Source organism: Orcinus orca, chromosome 1, assembly GCF_937001465.1.
Source record: "Orcinus orca chromosome 1, mOrcOrc1.1, whole genome shotgun sequence".
NCBI classification, from domain to species: Eukaryota; Metazoa; Chordata; class Mammalia; order Artiodactyla; family Delphinidae; genus Orcinus; species Orcinus orca.
In genome coordinates this window covers 130,197,770-130,214,201 of record NC_064559.1, presented here as the reverse complement: position 1 = coordinate 130,214,201, position 16,432 = coordinate 130,197,770, and the positions used below count along the sequence as shown (strand labels likewise).

The following is a 16,432-nucleotide window of genomic DNA, read 5'->3' as shown; positions in this document are numbered from 1 at the left end:
TTCTGATAGTCATTAAGCCTTAAAATAGTTCCAGTAAGTGGACTGAGTTTAGTGACAGAAGCCAAAGTCACTAAAACTTTTTCTCAACAGTTGCTTTGCTTAAAAAAACAAGACAAATACATACATTATTCAAGTACAGACTTTTGTAGAAGGCTGGGAGCACTAAGAGACTTCGTTCTGACCTTTACCTAGTTATATATATATATATATATATTTTTTTTTTTTTTTGCGGTACGCGGGCCTCTCACTGTTGTGGCCTCTCCCGTTGCGGAGCACAGGCTCCAGAGGTGCAGGCTCAGCGGCCATGGCTCACGGGCCCAGCCGCTCCGCGGCATGTGGGATCTTCCCAGACCGGGGCATGAACCCGCGTCCCCTGCATCAGCAGGCGGACTCTCAACCACTGCGCCATCAGGGAAGCCCATATTTTGATACTCAGTTTTGAAGATTTAAAATAAATTCGTGAAGAGCACATTTGAGATGAAGCTACTATGCATCTTACCAGTTTTAATTCCTTAAAGTAAATGTTAATAGAGATCACTTTAAATGACTTTTAGCTGAAGCATTTATTTCACTGAATAAGGTATTTTACATTCGTTGATAACTCTCTACTTTGTTCCAAGTTATTTATGTGGCTTACAAAAATACATATAAGATAAAAAAAAAAGAATCAATGGAGACAAAAAAGGAGTGTGTTAAAATGTAACTATAATACATTTGATCCTTGAACAACACAGGCTTGAACTGAGCAGGTCCACTATACATAGATTTTTTTTCCAATAAATCCATACTAAAGTATTGATATTACATGATCTGCAAGCAGTTGAACAGTTGGTTCTCAGATGCAAAACTGTGGATACAGAGGGCCTACTGTTAAGGTTTCTGACTTTCAGCTGCATGGGGTTCAGTGCCCCTAACCCCCGTGTTGTTCAAGAGTCAACTGTACTCAAAACACGTACTGAGAGCACCTCTAAGGTGGGTTAGTGAGAGCTGAACTTGGCGCTTAGGTTCAGTTCTCGTTCCTCATCACTGCTTTCCAATCCAGAGCTCTAATGCTGCTCTGTGTGGGAAGGGTTAGTTCTCCAATCTTGCTTTCCCTGTAAAATGCACTATAATGTACCAAATATTTGTCATAACTGCAGTTTTGAAGTATCACATAATTCAACCTATTCTAGCATTCACTAGTCAGGAACCAGCATGAAAGTTATGAATAAAGTTGACACACACCTTGAGCCTGAGAAAAAACTGCGTAAGTCCTCAATTGCGCCGAGAAACACCATACAAAAGGATTGACAGCTTTGACTGTTCTTATAGCATAGTAGCATGAGCTGAAGAAACGTTCTACTAACAATGTCTCCTTCTGGAAGAATGTGTAAAGGGTAAATTATTTCTTGTTTTTATATTTAATTCTCTCATAGCAGGTCCTTATTTTACCCAGAAGGCAAAACTTAATATTCTTGGAATAAAAGCTTTTCTATAAAAGAGAACAGATAGATAGAGATGTTTCACTAACTCCACCTATGAATGTCGTTGTTTTATTACTAGGCTGCTTATGATCCCAAGCAGTAAACACAAAATAGATTTCTTATTTACTGAAATCCCAAGAAAGCAGTATGCTACAAAACAGACGTCCCGTGAATAACGACATGAAGGAAGCAATAACCCACCAGGAAGCATGAACAGAAATGGCCAACACTCCTTGGGTGTCGTGAGTTGCTTTAGCCAGGATGCATATTTCTGCCACTGGAGATGAGATAGGCTGGGCCACTTTACCTCCTGGCCAAATTAAAATTATATTAATACTATTTCACTGGAACGCAACATTGAATCTGGAGAAAATCTATCTTTCCTCCTGTTTCAGTTGCTAAAGAAGGAAAATAGCTCTCCTGCTTCTACCTTTAACCCAGACTTTCCAAGTAGTCTACCTTTTAAGTCCTTTTTATAGCTTCATTTAGTTCTTTGGTCATATACTAACATACACATGCTCCAAGAACACTTTTTTTTTTTTTGCGGTACGCGGGCCTCTCACTGTTGTGGCCTCTCCCGTTGCAGAGCACAGGCTCCAGATGCGCAGGCTTAGCGGCCATGGCTCACGGGCCCAGCCGCTCCGCGGCATGTGGGATCTTCCTGGATCAGGGCACGAACCCATGTCCCCTGCATCGGCAGGCAGACTCTCAACCACTGCACCACCAAGGAAGCCCCAAGAACACTTTTAACATTTCTTTGGTTTCAACTGTGACTGTCATACTGGCAACAAGATCTCTGTATCCCAGCTTCACCAATATTCTGGACTTTAATGTGCAACTGACAAAAGGGCACCATCTCCCCCCTACACACACATCTCTACATAATAATTACAATATTGCTCACGTATGTTTGATCATATTACTTTAAAATTTTTGAATGTTAGCAAACTTTATATTTTTTAAATGTTTTAAATTTTCTTTAAATAACCAAATGTTGAAAACTTTACAAAAATGTTAAATGACTGAGGTTATTTTCCTTTTTTTCCTCCTCAAAGGGTCTAAGCATGAGTGGATCCTTTGTAGACACCCCTATTTTTATCCCAAGGGGCATGTGATTAATCCTCTCTAAAATCAACTTTTTCCAAAGAGAAATCCCTATATATAAATAGGGCCAGGCTATGTTAATTTGTGTGATGGTTGTGTCAGTTTTCAAAATATCTTTAGTAATAAATAAAGGGGAGATGTAAAATATTGTAATTTGCTTGGTGAATCTTAATTGCGAAACTTCTTCTTCTTTCGAAACTTCTTTCCTGCTGCATTTGCTGCCTTTTCAGCCATAATCTCTGAGTACTTCCTTCGGTTATATCTAAAAAGAAAAACCAAACCTTTAAGTTCTAAAGTATGACACACCAAACATTAGAAGTTAATGTAACCTTTTGGTGGGGAGAGGGGTGGCAGCGGCGGGGAGGCACTTCTAAATTTCATTTTTTTTTTTTTTTGTATTTTCACTATCTATTCATCACATCTGCACTAAGTTCCACCATGTGTAAGAAGCCATACTAAGTGTTGCGGACAGAGCAGTGAACCAGCCAGCCATAGTAGTCCCTACCCTCAGAGCTTGCAGTCTAGTAAGAAAAAAACGGCAACGGTAGAGGAAGACTTCTGAAAACTTTCAGCCACTAGAGACCCACGCTGTAATTTCTGAGACTGCCATCATGGAGATTACAAAATATAGGTCAATTTTAAGTAAGCAAAGACTCAATCACCTTGTACCACACACCTCTGTGGGGAAGGAAACAGACACGCTTGAGAGATAGGAAAATGGGAGGGACTCTGACAGTTTGAACATGGGACTGAAGGGAGAAGAGGTATTAGGACTTGCCCTAATGGACAGAGGGTGATGCCGTTTGGTCATGAGATACAGAACACTGGGAGAGGACCAGAATGTACAGGGAGGATGAGGTCAGTAGACCCCAAGTTAGCTCTTAGAGGGGCCTGTGAGATACCCATTAGATATTCCTGAGGCAGTAGCTGGTTATGGGCTCTGGACTCAGGAGAGAACTAGACTAGACATACACATTTGAAAGTCAACAGTATATAGATTAATACAAACTCCGTGGGGATGAGATTTCCAAAGAGAGAGAAGTGAGAAAAGAGCATTGCTTGTTTCTAAAAATTTCACCATAAACCAGACTCATTAAATAGCTTACGTGACACTCAAACTTGCTTTCCATGTCTATATATTACACCAGTTTAAAAAACCTTGACAAACATTTTCACTTTTGCTACTAAACGAATCTAGAAGTCCGGCAGAGGTTTCTATATGAGGTATGCTTTTAAATCTATACTATACACATACCTACTTCAAGGACATTTAAACATACTCAAATTGCCCCATCTCAGGAAAAAAAAAAAAATCCAACTCCATCCACTAGCTGTGACTCTCTCATCTTGCTCACAACCAAACTTCTTCAAAGATTTCTCCCTTATTTCTTCAGCTCACTCTCAAGTACCTTACAGTCTGCTTTCCTCCCCATCACTCCCCTGAAAACTCCTTCTACCAAGGTTACTGTGACCTCCATGTACTAAATCCGAAGTTTTTAGTTCTTACCTCAACTGAGCTCTCAGCAGCACTTATTACTGTTAGCCACTCCCTCCAGCTTATACCTGCCCGTAACGTTCTCTTTCCTTGACTTCCCCGCCACCAATTTATTTATTTATTTGGCTGCGTTGGGTCTTCGTTGCTGCGTGCAGGCTTTCTCTAGTTGTGGTGAGCAGGGGCTGCTCTTTGTTGTGGTGTGCGGGCTTCAGTAGTTGTGCCATGTGTAGTAGTTGTGGCGCACAGGCTTAGTTGCTCCGCGGCATGTGGGATCTTCCCAGACCAGGGATCGAACCCGTGTCCCCTGCACTGGCAGGCGGATTCTTAAGCACTGCGCCACCAGGGAAGTCCCTTTCCTTGACTTCTATGACACTGTGCTCTCCTGGTTTTCTTCATGCCTCCCTGGCTATTCTTTCCCAGTCTCCTTTGTGGGCTCATTCTCCTCTAGTCAGCCAAATACTTTCATGCTTCCCTCTAAAGCAGTGGTTCTAAATTGGGAATGCTTATGCCCCACAGGGGCCACTTGAAACTGCTTGAAGACATTTTTGAGTGTCATGAATTGGGGGGGAGGGGAGTGCACTACTGGCATCTAGTGGATAGACACCAGGGAGGCTGTTAAAGATCCTACAATGTACAGGACAGTCCCCCCTAATAATTATTCCATCCAAAAAATGTAATAGTGCTGCTGTTGAGAAACTCTGTGCTAAAGCATTTAAAAATTGTCTTGAATTTAAAGTTTATGCATATTCTAAGGGAAAGCACACATATTATGAAGTGAAACATAAATTCCTTTACCTTCTGAACTCAGAATCGGCCAGCAGTTCCTCCACAATAGTTCTCTTCCTTTGTTTCCTGGGAACTCGTGAATGGTAGAAGTCAGCTGGATTGTCAACAATGGTTCCAATCTATGAATGATTGATTGAAATAAGTCACGCAATACCTGAAGGCCAAGTATCTTTCGTATCTCAGGGTAGCTCTAACAAAGTATATTTATAGAAAGTAATGGAAAACACAGCTTACAATTTACCAATATTAACATTAGTTTTGCCGTTTCTTAAAGAAAAAATCACTTATTCAATCTGCACTGGGTCCTACTAATGACATTCTTCATTAGAGTTTACAGTAAAACCAAAATTCCTTTTATATAAGTGCTAGACAGTAAATTCTTGATGAATAGTCTAAATAGAGGAGGAAAAGTGGGACAGATAGTCTTTTGTTTTAGTTTTCCAATTTAACGAAATTGACACATACATTCTACTATATACCTATTTGATCTCCTAGGTTATCATAATTGCTGCCAACTTAGAACCTTCTTACTGACCACTCTGCATCTGTTCGTATGTTCAACCAAGTAAAATTTACAATGTCTACTATGTGCCAGGCACTGTGCTAGGTGTTAGGGAAACAAAGACAAAGAATATCTGGTCCCTGCCAGTGAGGGGGCCAGAATCTTTTTAAAAAATTTTATTTATTTAATTTAATTTTAAAATAATTTTTAAAATTAATTTATTTTTTTGGCTGCATTGGGTCTTCGTTGCTGCTTGTGGGCTTTCTCTAGTTGTGGCGAGTGGGGACTACTCTTCGTTGCAGCGCACAGGCTTCTCACTGCAGTGGCTTCTCTTGTTGCAGAGCACAGGCTCTAGGTGCGCGGGCTTCAGTAGTTGTGGCTCGCGGGCTCTATAGCACAGGCTCAGTAGTTGTGGCGCACAGGCTGAGTTGGTCGGTGGCATGTGGGATTTTCCCAGCCCAGGGCTTAAACCCATGTCCCCTGCACTGGCAGGCAGATTCTTAACCACTGCACCACCAGGGAAGCCCCCAGAGTCTCAAGGAAGATCCGAAGGTACACAACTAAAAAATTAAAGCATAACCTAATATTATGCTGAACAAAACACTCTAGATGCTCTGAAAACTAAATGGCGAATTCTACCGAATGGAGGTAAAGAAGGTTTTACAAAGGATGACATTTTAGCTTGGATTTGTATGGGTAAAATTTCACCAAGCAAACATGGCAGAGCCAAACACTTGTAAAGTCAGAATGACTAGACCAGTCTGTGCATATCCTGAGAAGACTGAGTAGCTGAGTGTGTTGGAGCTTAAGAGGAGACCATGTGACCAAAAAAGGGGTAGTGAGCTGGTTTGGGTGCACATGGTGAAGGGCTACATTAAAGGGTATAGATATAGACTCTATCCTATAGGTTATAAGAATCACTGAAGGTACCATTGAATATCTTGATTATCACTGAGCAGAGGTGTGTCATGAAACAGATTGCTATTTTTTAAAGGAAAGATGACTGCCTACAATGTAGAGGATGGACCAAAAGGGAGAGCAGACCTGGAGGCAAAGGACTATTACAGTAATCCATGAGTGACAAGAAAGGTAGCCAAGAAGAACGAAATGAACTTGAGAGCTACCAGAGGGTGAATCAATTGGACTTTCATCTGAAAACACTTTGGAAACCAACTTTTAACTTGTTTTCAGAATAAAGAACCTTGAAAAAAAGAAGAGTTTGGTGTACATGAGTCCCTCTTTCCTGCCCCATCCTGCAAGGAGTCTTGCTCTTAGGCTAATAATACTCATATATGGTACACCCATCTTGTAAGTTTCATAATTTTTAGACAAGAAATTATGAAAAACTAGTTACCGTTTGGAAACCTAGTTACCGTCTGGAACACCATCTTTCTATATGGAAAGCCATTACAAGCTGGTGGCTGTCTGAATTGGGTTCTGGCCATTATTAAACGGCCCAAGCAGATGTGCTCTGTAAATATTCATTTAAGAGTAAACAAATCACTATAGTGCTTTCCAAACTAAAATCCTCAGAACGTCACTACCATCATTCTGTTTGCTTCATACCTGGAAGTACTTGGGGAAGCCGTCTCTATCATTTTTCTTGTAAAACCTTTTTGGGTCCATGCTAGCTCTCATCTTCAGTGCTTTGAGATCATTTTTCAGTTCATCTGTCAGTTCTGGAGCTTTCATACCAAACCAGCCATCACCTGCTGTTTTTTGTCGCTCTTGCTGAAATTCAAATTTCAGAAACAATTAGAAAATTCTAATTTTAATAAGCAGTGTATAAACTATACCTCACTCCCCCTAAAATTATAAAGAAAATTTCATGAAAAACAAATAAGGTTACTTTACAGGAATGTATATATTATCTCCAGATTCACCTTTCATAAAATGATTAGATCACAAAAAGTGATTTCTCTGATAAATTAGGCACAGCACTGTCAGTTTCTTAAATGAGGGCTCCTTAAAATTTACTTTGTATCTTAGTAAGAACTGCTGACTTGTTGGGAGAGTAACCCACAGCTTCAATTTTCATTGTCTAGAATACCCTACACAAGATGTAATGTATAAAAAACATTTTTACTTCTGGAGCTTTTATGTAAACATTAACACTTTTACTGAGTCACCGAGTTGTCTCAGAAAGTTACTCACTCCAGCAAGTCCAGAAATTTCTATTATTTCTAAAATTCAAAAACTTTCTATTTTTTGAAAACTCCTAGCAAGTTATTTGCTTAATTTCATTTTTTGTTCATTCACACAACAAATATTGGAGTGTTTACCATGTGCCAGGGTGCTCTGGTCATATTAGTGACATTACTGGAGCACCATCCTCAAATTTCCTCTTAAGCTCTCTCAATAATTTCTTTATCCTTATTAGTTGAAATGGAAGTAGTCCCCTGTATTTTACTAAAGAAAATACCTTCTATGCTTTCAGTTGGCAGACTAAATAGGCCAGTGTTTTTAATGGTTACATTCAGTTCCCTACAAAAGCCCACAACAGAGCTCCCAGCCTTCTGTGAACAGTACCCATAAGCCAAGAGGTGTGGTGTGGACAGTGACCTCATATGCTGGCTGCCACTGTTTTTAAGGATGGTAAAAAAGAGCTTTCACTTTGTGAAAATCCGTAAGAAACGTTGTTTATGGAACCATATTTTACGGGCTCTTAGATATCTGTAACAATTTTCTTTGGAAATGTATATATTTTAATTGTACAGCCATGTTAGATAAACTGAACATATATAGTCAAACACATTAAACATTCTAAATAATGAGTCACTGTACTTACTCTGCGTTTCTTCTGAAGTTTATACTTTGATTCACTATATGGTGGGACACAGTAGCTTTTTTCAAAATCAGGAGTAATGACGGCTTTCTGCAAAAGCTGCAAAAATATTAAACTGGTTTTAAAATGTCAGAATGTCATTATTGTTTCAACATTATTGCCCTATAAAGGAAACATCTCCCACACTGAAGACTACTTCAGATATATTAACCTTCTATATGGACAAACATACTACTACAAAGCTGCTCCTGTCCTTAAATTGTAAATTATATCAAAATAAAAATGCTTTAGAAGACAAACTGAAGGGTTTAGGTAATCTATAAAATCAATATTCATCTCAAATTTCTTCTTCTAATCTGAATCTGCACACACCAGATATACGTTAATGTGTCCACTTGCATTTCATTGGTTTGCAACCAGCCACCTGCACCAACCAACTGGTAACGAAAGACAATAGGAACAATGCCATAGGGTTCTTGAACTCCCTGGAAAAAAACCTGACTAGGCTTTAATAAGTTCTTCGATGCTGATAAAACAGCTTTCTGTGATCTGAGGAGACCAGCTAGACTACTGATAAGAAACAGCAGTATAGATTTTGATTAAACAACATATGCTTTTTATGGTATACCAATGAAATTATGCCATCGAGCAAATCTGCTTTTGGCAACCCAACAATATATCAAAGATGCTCTTTCAATGTCAATTCATACAAAGATCAACTTCATTCTTTTTAACAGCTGTTATGCACAATTTTTCTTCTTGATATTTAGTTTAGTAAGTCTCCATTACATTTTCCATGAAACATTGTAAACACCATCTCTGCACACTTGTGATTATTTCTGTAAAACAGATTCCAAAATGTGTCATTTAAATTTTCATAGGGACTACTAAATTGCCTTGCATCCAAGTAGTATAAACTCCTACCAAGAGTTAATCAGTACCATTTTCTTTACATAGCCAACACAGGAGATTATCCTTTTGTGTTTTGTCAGTGGTACTTCATGAATGTTTCCCTTTGCTGTTGATCAACTTTTTGTGTATTTATTAGCTATGTATTGTAATATAAGTCTTCTTCTGGGGTATGCCTGTATTTTGGGGGGGGTTATTTTTCATTTTTATATAGGGTTGTGTTCTTATTAATTTGTAGAAATGTATTTTGTATCTTGGTATTAACCTGTGGTCTTTTACTTGTCTTTAAGGTGTTTTTATTTGCCTAAGTTTTAAAATTTTAAGTAGTCAGATCTGTTAATCTTTTCCTAAATGTCTTCTGCATTTCTTGTTACTTGCCTAGGGTTATTAAATACTGTCTTAATACTGTGTATGTGACTAAAAGGAACCTGAGGGTTATTAGTCATTTCCCCAGTATAAGAACTAAAGACAGCTGCTCCTTAACCCTCAAAACAGTTCACAGGAATATAGCAAATATTAATTTGGTCAATAACATTTGAAATGATCAATTTAGAAGTCAATTATCAATTCAGAAATCCTCAATTCAGGTTCAGGACTAGAAGTTGCTGGGTAGCACAGTAGCTACCTATCACAGTAGCTTTCCTATCAGAGAAGAGAGCATGACATTTATTTAATCGATTATTAAGAGCTGGTTGTGTGTCAAGTACTATAGTAGGATTTAGACTGGTTCTCAACTGAGAGCAACTGGCAATATCTGAAGACATTTTGAGGTGGGGGGACGGTGCACTGGTAGAGATGGATGCTACTGGCACCTATGGGGTAGCGGCCAGGGATGCTGCTAAAAAATATCCTACAAGGCACAGGACATTTTCCCACAACAAAGAATTATCCAGTCCAGAAATAAAAGACAGTAAAAAAAACAATGAATACCACATGATCAATAATCACTTAGATCTATACTGGGTGTTGCAGAAGCAGAGAGGAGGTAGGGGGAAGGACTAGGGTCAAAGAATGCTTCCTAAAGGTTGTGATTTATAATCTCTGCATTGGAGGTAGGGGGAAGGACCAGGGTGTGTTCAGGGAACTATAGTAATTTTCAATGGTAAGAACACAGCAGGTGGACAGTCAGAGCTAGAGGAACAGAGGCACCTTGAATGCTCTGAGGAACTACTACAGGACTTAAACAGAATATCATGGTCAGATTTGTATTTTTAGAAAAAGAAATCTAGCAAGACCATGGAGGATGGCTTGAAGAAGAGTAAGGAGGCCACTACAATAGTCTAGATGAAAAACACAACAGATGTCACTAGTCAGTGACAGTGGGGTGGAAAGGAGGGGGCAGAGTAGAAAGTATGTAACAAGCACCGTCCCCTAGGCTTAGTTGTTGAGTGCAAAAGGGAAACAGATTTTCCCTTGCAAAAGGAGGAACTGGTTTAGGTAGGGAAGAGAAGGGCAATTAGTGAAGTCAAGTGCCTGAGCACATCTGAATGAACAAACAATAGGCACCTGGATTTAAAGACCTGGGTAGGCTGCAAGGCTAGAAAATACTGATACTAAAGATTTGGAAGTCATTCAAGGTGACAGCTGAAACTGAGGGTTTGGATGAGGTTACCTAACCTGTAATTTCTTTCTGAAAATATATGTACAATTTTATGTCTATGCACACATGTGCTTTTTTTCCTGGTGGGGTTAGTGGGCACTCGCAGCTTTCAGATTTTCAACACAGTCCAAAGCAGTTAAGAACTAAAAGTATAGCAAGAAAAGAAAAAACACAACCCTTGGGATCATAACTGGTGATTGCAAGAAGAGTAACACTGATCCTATATCGCTCTAGTTTTCAAGCCTCATCTTCTATAGCTGGGACTTTATAATAAAAAAGAAGAAATGATTGTCCTGGAAAGAGGGAAAAAAGAAGCACAGTAGGCTAATGTGGTTGCACTGTAGGAAAATTAGTCTCTTACCAAGGACTAATCATTTCTAGAAGTGACTGGTTAGTTCTTTGAAAACCAATGGGATGCTTTGTGCAACTTACCTCATTTTTCTTTTTCTCCTTGATCTGTGTTAGGGTTCTCTTGTTCAACTGTAGCTTGTCTGCATTGACATTAATATACAAACCACCCAGCTGCTTAATACTCAGACCAGGATCTATGCTGCTGCTAGTCAACTTCAGACTGAAAGAGAAATGATCACTTTTAAGTGATTAAGAAATGATCTTTAGATCATTTAGTAATTCAAAATGGAAACAATTGAGACTGTATTTTTATTTAGAAGAAAATTATGGGATGAATAATGAATTAAGCCTTTTGGAAGCACATCAAAATTTATTCCCTAGTTTTTCTTAGAAGAGGATTAAGGCCATATGACATGACAACAGACTTCATAAAGGGATTTTATAAAGAAAGAATTACAGAAAAGAGGAGGAAATACATCTGGCAATTTGCTCAACTTCACGTATACGTAGTGAGTTAATATACGTCCACATACTTCCATCTCCAAAGCCAATGAGAAAGACAGGGTCTTCTACTCCGAACTTCTAAGTGATCCAAATTTGGAATGTTTTTCTGGGTAATTTAAGGGCATTTAGTAGTGCCTCTAAATCAGTGAGTTTTAAACAATGAGCATTCGTACTTTCCACTGGAGATTTAAAAAAAATATAACTGTCAAACCCTGGATCCACCAAATCAATCTTCTGCAGTTGGCTTGGGCTCCTGCTATATTTATGTAATAAAAATTTCTACTTCATATTACTGAAGAGTCCTTTTTATAAACAAGTACACTTGGACTTACAGTCAGTTTCTTTCCTAATTATTCATATAAACTGAGCAGTTAAAAGTTTTGATAATCAACCTCTACTGGAAAGTGAAATCATTCAATTGTAGTGCTTTGGCAGTGATTCTCAACCCTGAGTGTACATTACAATTATCCTGGGGAGGAGGTGTGGCTTTTAAAAAATAAGTACACCTGAGACTAGCCTCAGCGATTTCACTGGTTTACAGTGAAGACTAGGCATGTTAATGGATAGTTCCTTACCAAGGATACCTGTATTTCCAGTGGATACACTGCCACCAAGGGCCTGTGCCTAGGAAAAACAAATTTGAAAAACAAACAAAAAAGAAACTAAAGAAATAGCCCCCAAAGAGTGCTTTTCAATGGGTGATAGATGGGATTATAGGTTATTGTTTTTCTCAGGTTTTCCTCTATTTTTCAATTTTTCTACAATCAACATGTGGAAAAAACCAAGTTACCTCCCTTCCCTTTTATATGTTGCTCTTAATAATCGTGCAAGAAAACCTTAACAGATGATTTTTTTTTTTTGTGGTATGGGGGCCTCTCACTGTTGTGGCCTCTCCCGTTGCGGAGCACAGGCTCCAGACGCGCAGGCTCAGCGGCCATGGCTCACGGGCCCAGCTGCTCCGCGGCATGTGGGATCTTCCCGGACCGGGGCACGAACCCACGTCCCCCGCATCGGCAGGCGGACTCTCAACCACTGTGCCACCAGGGAAGCCCCAGATGATTTTTAATGTACCACCAAACGGAGTACTTTTAGCTCTCATTGGTGGGAAAAATATGACTAACAAAGATACCCACATAAACAAGGGAAATGCTGGATAAAAAAGCTCTTCCATAAAGAACCCAAAGTAATAATTTTTTCAATTTCTATGACTAATATTTTTATGGTAAATTAGCCACTTCAAACGCGTATCAAAAACTTACTTTAAAAAATAAAGATAAAACTTACAGTTTAGATTTTGTGCTATTTAGTAAGTTGTCTTCATCACTAAACTCATTATCTTTACTTCTGTCACTGTCTGATGGTTCTTCTTCACTTTCTTCCTCCTCCTCCTCTTCCTCAGTGGCAACCTCACTTGCCTTGTCTTCTTCATCCAAGCAAAAATTTTTATCAGCACTCAATCGAGGAGTTGTGTCAATTACAAACAATGCATTGTCAGGTGATGTATTTTCTGAGTCTCCATTTAATGACTCTTTTTGACCACTATTTTCAATGAAACACACAGTGTCCTCTTCATTCTCACTGTTTTCAGACTGCTGGCTTTCATCACTGCTGAGAACTAATAAAACAGAATCATCTTTATCCTGAGATGTGCTGGGCTCAACTTCACACAGCTTGGTATCACACTCAAAATCTACATCCCTTTCTTTGCTCATATCTTCGCCAACACCTATAACTGTGCACTCTTCTTCTTCATCACTATCACCATCATCACCAAGCTCTATCCAGTCACTTGTTTTTATGCTGCTGTTTCTCTCTTCATTCCATCTGTCCACTTCCACAACTGCAAATGTCTGAGCTAACGATTTCATTACAGCCTCACAATTCAGGTTTGAGGATGCTGAGGTGGTTTTATTACTTTCAGGGGTTGAATGCCTTTGCGACACTAACTGCTGAAGGCTAGTGTCCTGAAGTTCAGAAAGACTCAACTGAGAATTTTTCTCATTAATTTCTTTTCCTGCATCTATTATTCCTTTGGCTTCTTCCTCTAAGCTCTTACAATTCTGCTTTGTTATTTCTTTGAGAGGTGAAACGTTGTCTTGTTTTTCCTCTCTTATATTAAAACTTTGGTGTTTTTGCACTACTAGTTTTTTTCCTGAATTTCCAAAGAAGGAGTTATTATCAGGGTCATCATAAGTTTCATTATTAGAGAGATTTGGCTTATTTATCTGAGAAAGCGATCTTGCTAGTGAACGAGAAGTTCGTCTGGTATCTGAATCCTCTAAATTCACAGGTGTATTTATGATTTGCTTTTCATTTCCTGGTACAATCTTAGTATCATTCTCCTCAGTTTGTGCCTGTAATTTCCTTTGCATACTCCTTGTTGTTCTCCTAGTTGCAATTCCAGAAAATGAAGAAATGTCTGAGCATGATGACTCAGCATCAGAATTAGCTTCCACATGGGATTCTTGGTTTGGATGGGTTCGGGATTTAGCCTTACTTCTCCTGGTTCTTGTTGTTATTTCTGTGGGATGCACAATTCTAGAAATACCTGAAATATGTGATTCTGCTTCAGAGACTTCTTCTTCAGTATGAGACTCACTTACTCGAGTTATTTTCAGCTTTTTCCTTACACTGGAAACTGGGGTGCCTGCAACTAAGATCTGCCTTCTCCTAGTTACTCTTAAAATGGGATCCTGGGCCTCAGACACAGAAGAACAGTTCGACTCTGCTTCAGAGATCTCTCCATCAGTAGAAGGTTTGTTCATTCCTGGTAATGAACCTGTAGTTCCGCTCTTCCTCTTCCTGGTTTTAGGAGCTGGACTTTGTTCCCTACTGGTCTGTGACTCAGCAATACTTGGGTCATCAGATGGAGATTCCTTCTGGCCTTTTGGATGTGCATGAATTCTTGAGGCAGCAGAATTCTACAAGCCAGTGAAAATACACTGTGATTTAGGTAGGGATGGGACAAGAGCAAAGTGAATGAGGCACTCCCCTCAGAAGCAAATTTTAAGAGAGCACTAAAAAACTCAGTAAACAAGATTAATGCAAAACAATAACAACAACCATCACTACCCACAATTAAAAAAAAAATCAATACTTAAATACTGGATCTGACTGCATTTGCAGGCCCTGCCTCACTAGCGTCACCTAAGTCCTGGATCTGACTTTAGGGAACAAAACAAATAATTGACAAAGAAAATTTTCTCCACTCAAAGTCACATATGCTAGGTGGACCTACATTCCGACATAACATATAGGAAAAGACGAAAGATGGAATCGGTCGCGGTGCTTACGTTTTCATACCTAAGCGAATTAATGCTCCCTTCCCTTCATTGCAATATCAGAGGCAGCGGACGACTAACGCCACTTAATTACTAGACGGCGTCACCACAGCCCTCCCCACGCCACAAGGAGGTGCTGTCGGGGCACAGCCAGTCTTCCCACGTGAAAATGGTGCCTTCTCCATCCAATCCAGCTAATGAGGCTCACGCTTGGTGGCCGAAATTAATCCTCCTTAGCACGGTGTTAGCAGTAAGATTAAAAGGCCTGAGCTGTGCATCGGCATTACGGAGCTGAACTACCACAAAATACGTTACCTAATCTCTATTCCCTGCCAAGCATTACGTTAAAAGACCCTAGTGAGGTCTGAGGAGGAAGCTACAGGATTAGCGCGGAGCCTGGTACACAGCTGCGCGCTGCCAGTTCCGGCTTTTCTGCCGCTCCTCCCCAGGCTCCGCGGGACCCCAGCGCCACCCACCTCCCTGAGCACCGTCCTGCGAACCAGCGAGAAGAAATGAGGGAGCCTTGAGATCTCCTACCTTCTGCTGGGAGCTTTCAACTGACGTGGTTTGGATCCCGGCCTGAGGCCGCGCAGACCTAGTAACCACCATCCTCCAGGCTTGCAGCCGCCGCGGCGGCCCCACCGCGCTCCGGAAGTGCGTCAGAGAAGCGCCACACTCGCGTTTTCCCGCGAGAATTCCGGAACTCGAGAACTCGTACCGCCTCCGCCCCTCCGACCTAGGCCAAGGCTGTCTCACCCCGGGAGCCGGAAGGAGACGGGTATTAGCGTGGGTATTAGCGTTCACGGCAGTGCGGTAGAAGACCCAGCAGCCTTGTGCAGGGAGAGACCGTCCCGGCGTGGCCTAGGGCCCTTGTCCCCGTTACACACGAACGAATTGGAAAATAGCATCATCTGTGGGAATGTAAATTGATACAGCCACTATGGAGAACAGTATGGAGGTTCCTTAAAAAACTAAAAATAGAATTACCATATGACCCAGCAATCCCACTACTGAGCACATACCCAGAGAAAACCATAATTCAAAAAGACACATGCACCTCAGTATTCATTGCAGCACTATTTACAATAGCCAGGTCATGGAAGCAATCTAAATGCCCATGGACAGACGAATGGATAAGGAAGATGTGGAACTATATACAATGGAATATTACTCAGCCATAGAAAGGAACGAAATTGGGTCATTTGTTGAGATGTGGATGGATCTAGAGACTGTCATACAGAGTGAAGTAAGTCAGAAAGAGAAAAACAAATATCGTACATTAATGCATATATGTGGAACCTAGAAAAATGGTACAGATGAACCGGATTGCAGGGCAGAAATTGACAGATGTAGAGAACAAACGTATGGACACCACCGGGGGAAAGCAGCGGGGTGGTGGTGGTGGTGGTGGTAGTGGTGGTGGTGGTGGTGGTGATGGTGTGATGAATTGGGTGATTGGGATTGACATGTATACACTGATGTGTATAAAATGGATGACTAATAAGAACCTGCTGTATAAAAAAATAAAATTCAAAAAAAAAAAAGAAAATAGCATCATCTGCTCTACTACGTCCATCCTCTCATTTGTTCAGCAGAGGTCTTAATGCAGCCATGGGTATGGCCAAAGGAGACGTTTGCATTATTTATAATAC

General features: G+C 40.2%; 1 protein-coding gene across 2 annotated transcripts; it reads right to left on the bottom strand.

Annotated features, from left to right (window-relative positions):
* Positions 1-544: 544 nt before the first annotated feature.
* DNTTIP2 (deoxynucleotidyltransferase terminal interacting protein 2) lies at positions 545-16,179 on the bottom strand. 2 transcript variants are annotated; one of them, XM_004263040.4, is made up of 7 exons: positions 15,318-16,179; positions 12,784-14,420; positions 11,077-11,215; positions 8,139-8,234; positions 6,917-7,081; positions 4,858-4,967; positions 545-2,829 (listed from the first exon to the last, which is right to left on the bottom strand). In XM_004263040.4, the coding sequence occupies exons 1-7, from the start codon at positions 15,387-15,389 to the stop codon at positions 2,736-2,738; spliced, it is 2,313 nt and encodes a 770-aa protein (XP_004263088.1). In that variant the 5' UTR covers positions 15,390-16,179; the 3' UTR covers positions 545-2,735. The 2 variants fall into 2 exon arrangements, with proteins under 2 accessions (XP_004263088.1, XP_033288889.1); XM_033432998.2 differs by having other exon boundaries at positions 12,784-14,441; positions 15,318-16,178.
* Positions 16,180-16,432: the final 253 nt, after the last annotated feature.

Bases quoted from the DNA above. Each gene is read 5' to 3' on its own strand.
- DNTTIP2 (XM_004263040.4), bottom strand. From the start codon at position 15,389: ATGGTGGTTACTAGGTCTGCGCGGCCTCAGGCCGGGATCCAAACCACG. The intron at 14,421-15,317 runs GTAGGAGATCTC...ACTGGCTTGTAG, and splicing joins TTGAAAGCTCCCAGCAGAAG to AATTCTGCTGCCTCAAGAAT. The intron at 4,968-6,916 runs GTATGAAGCAAA...AATCATTCATAG, and splicing joins GCTTCCCCAAGTACTTCCAG to ATTGGAACCATTGTTGACAA.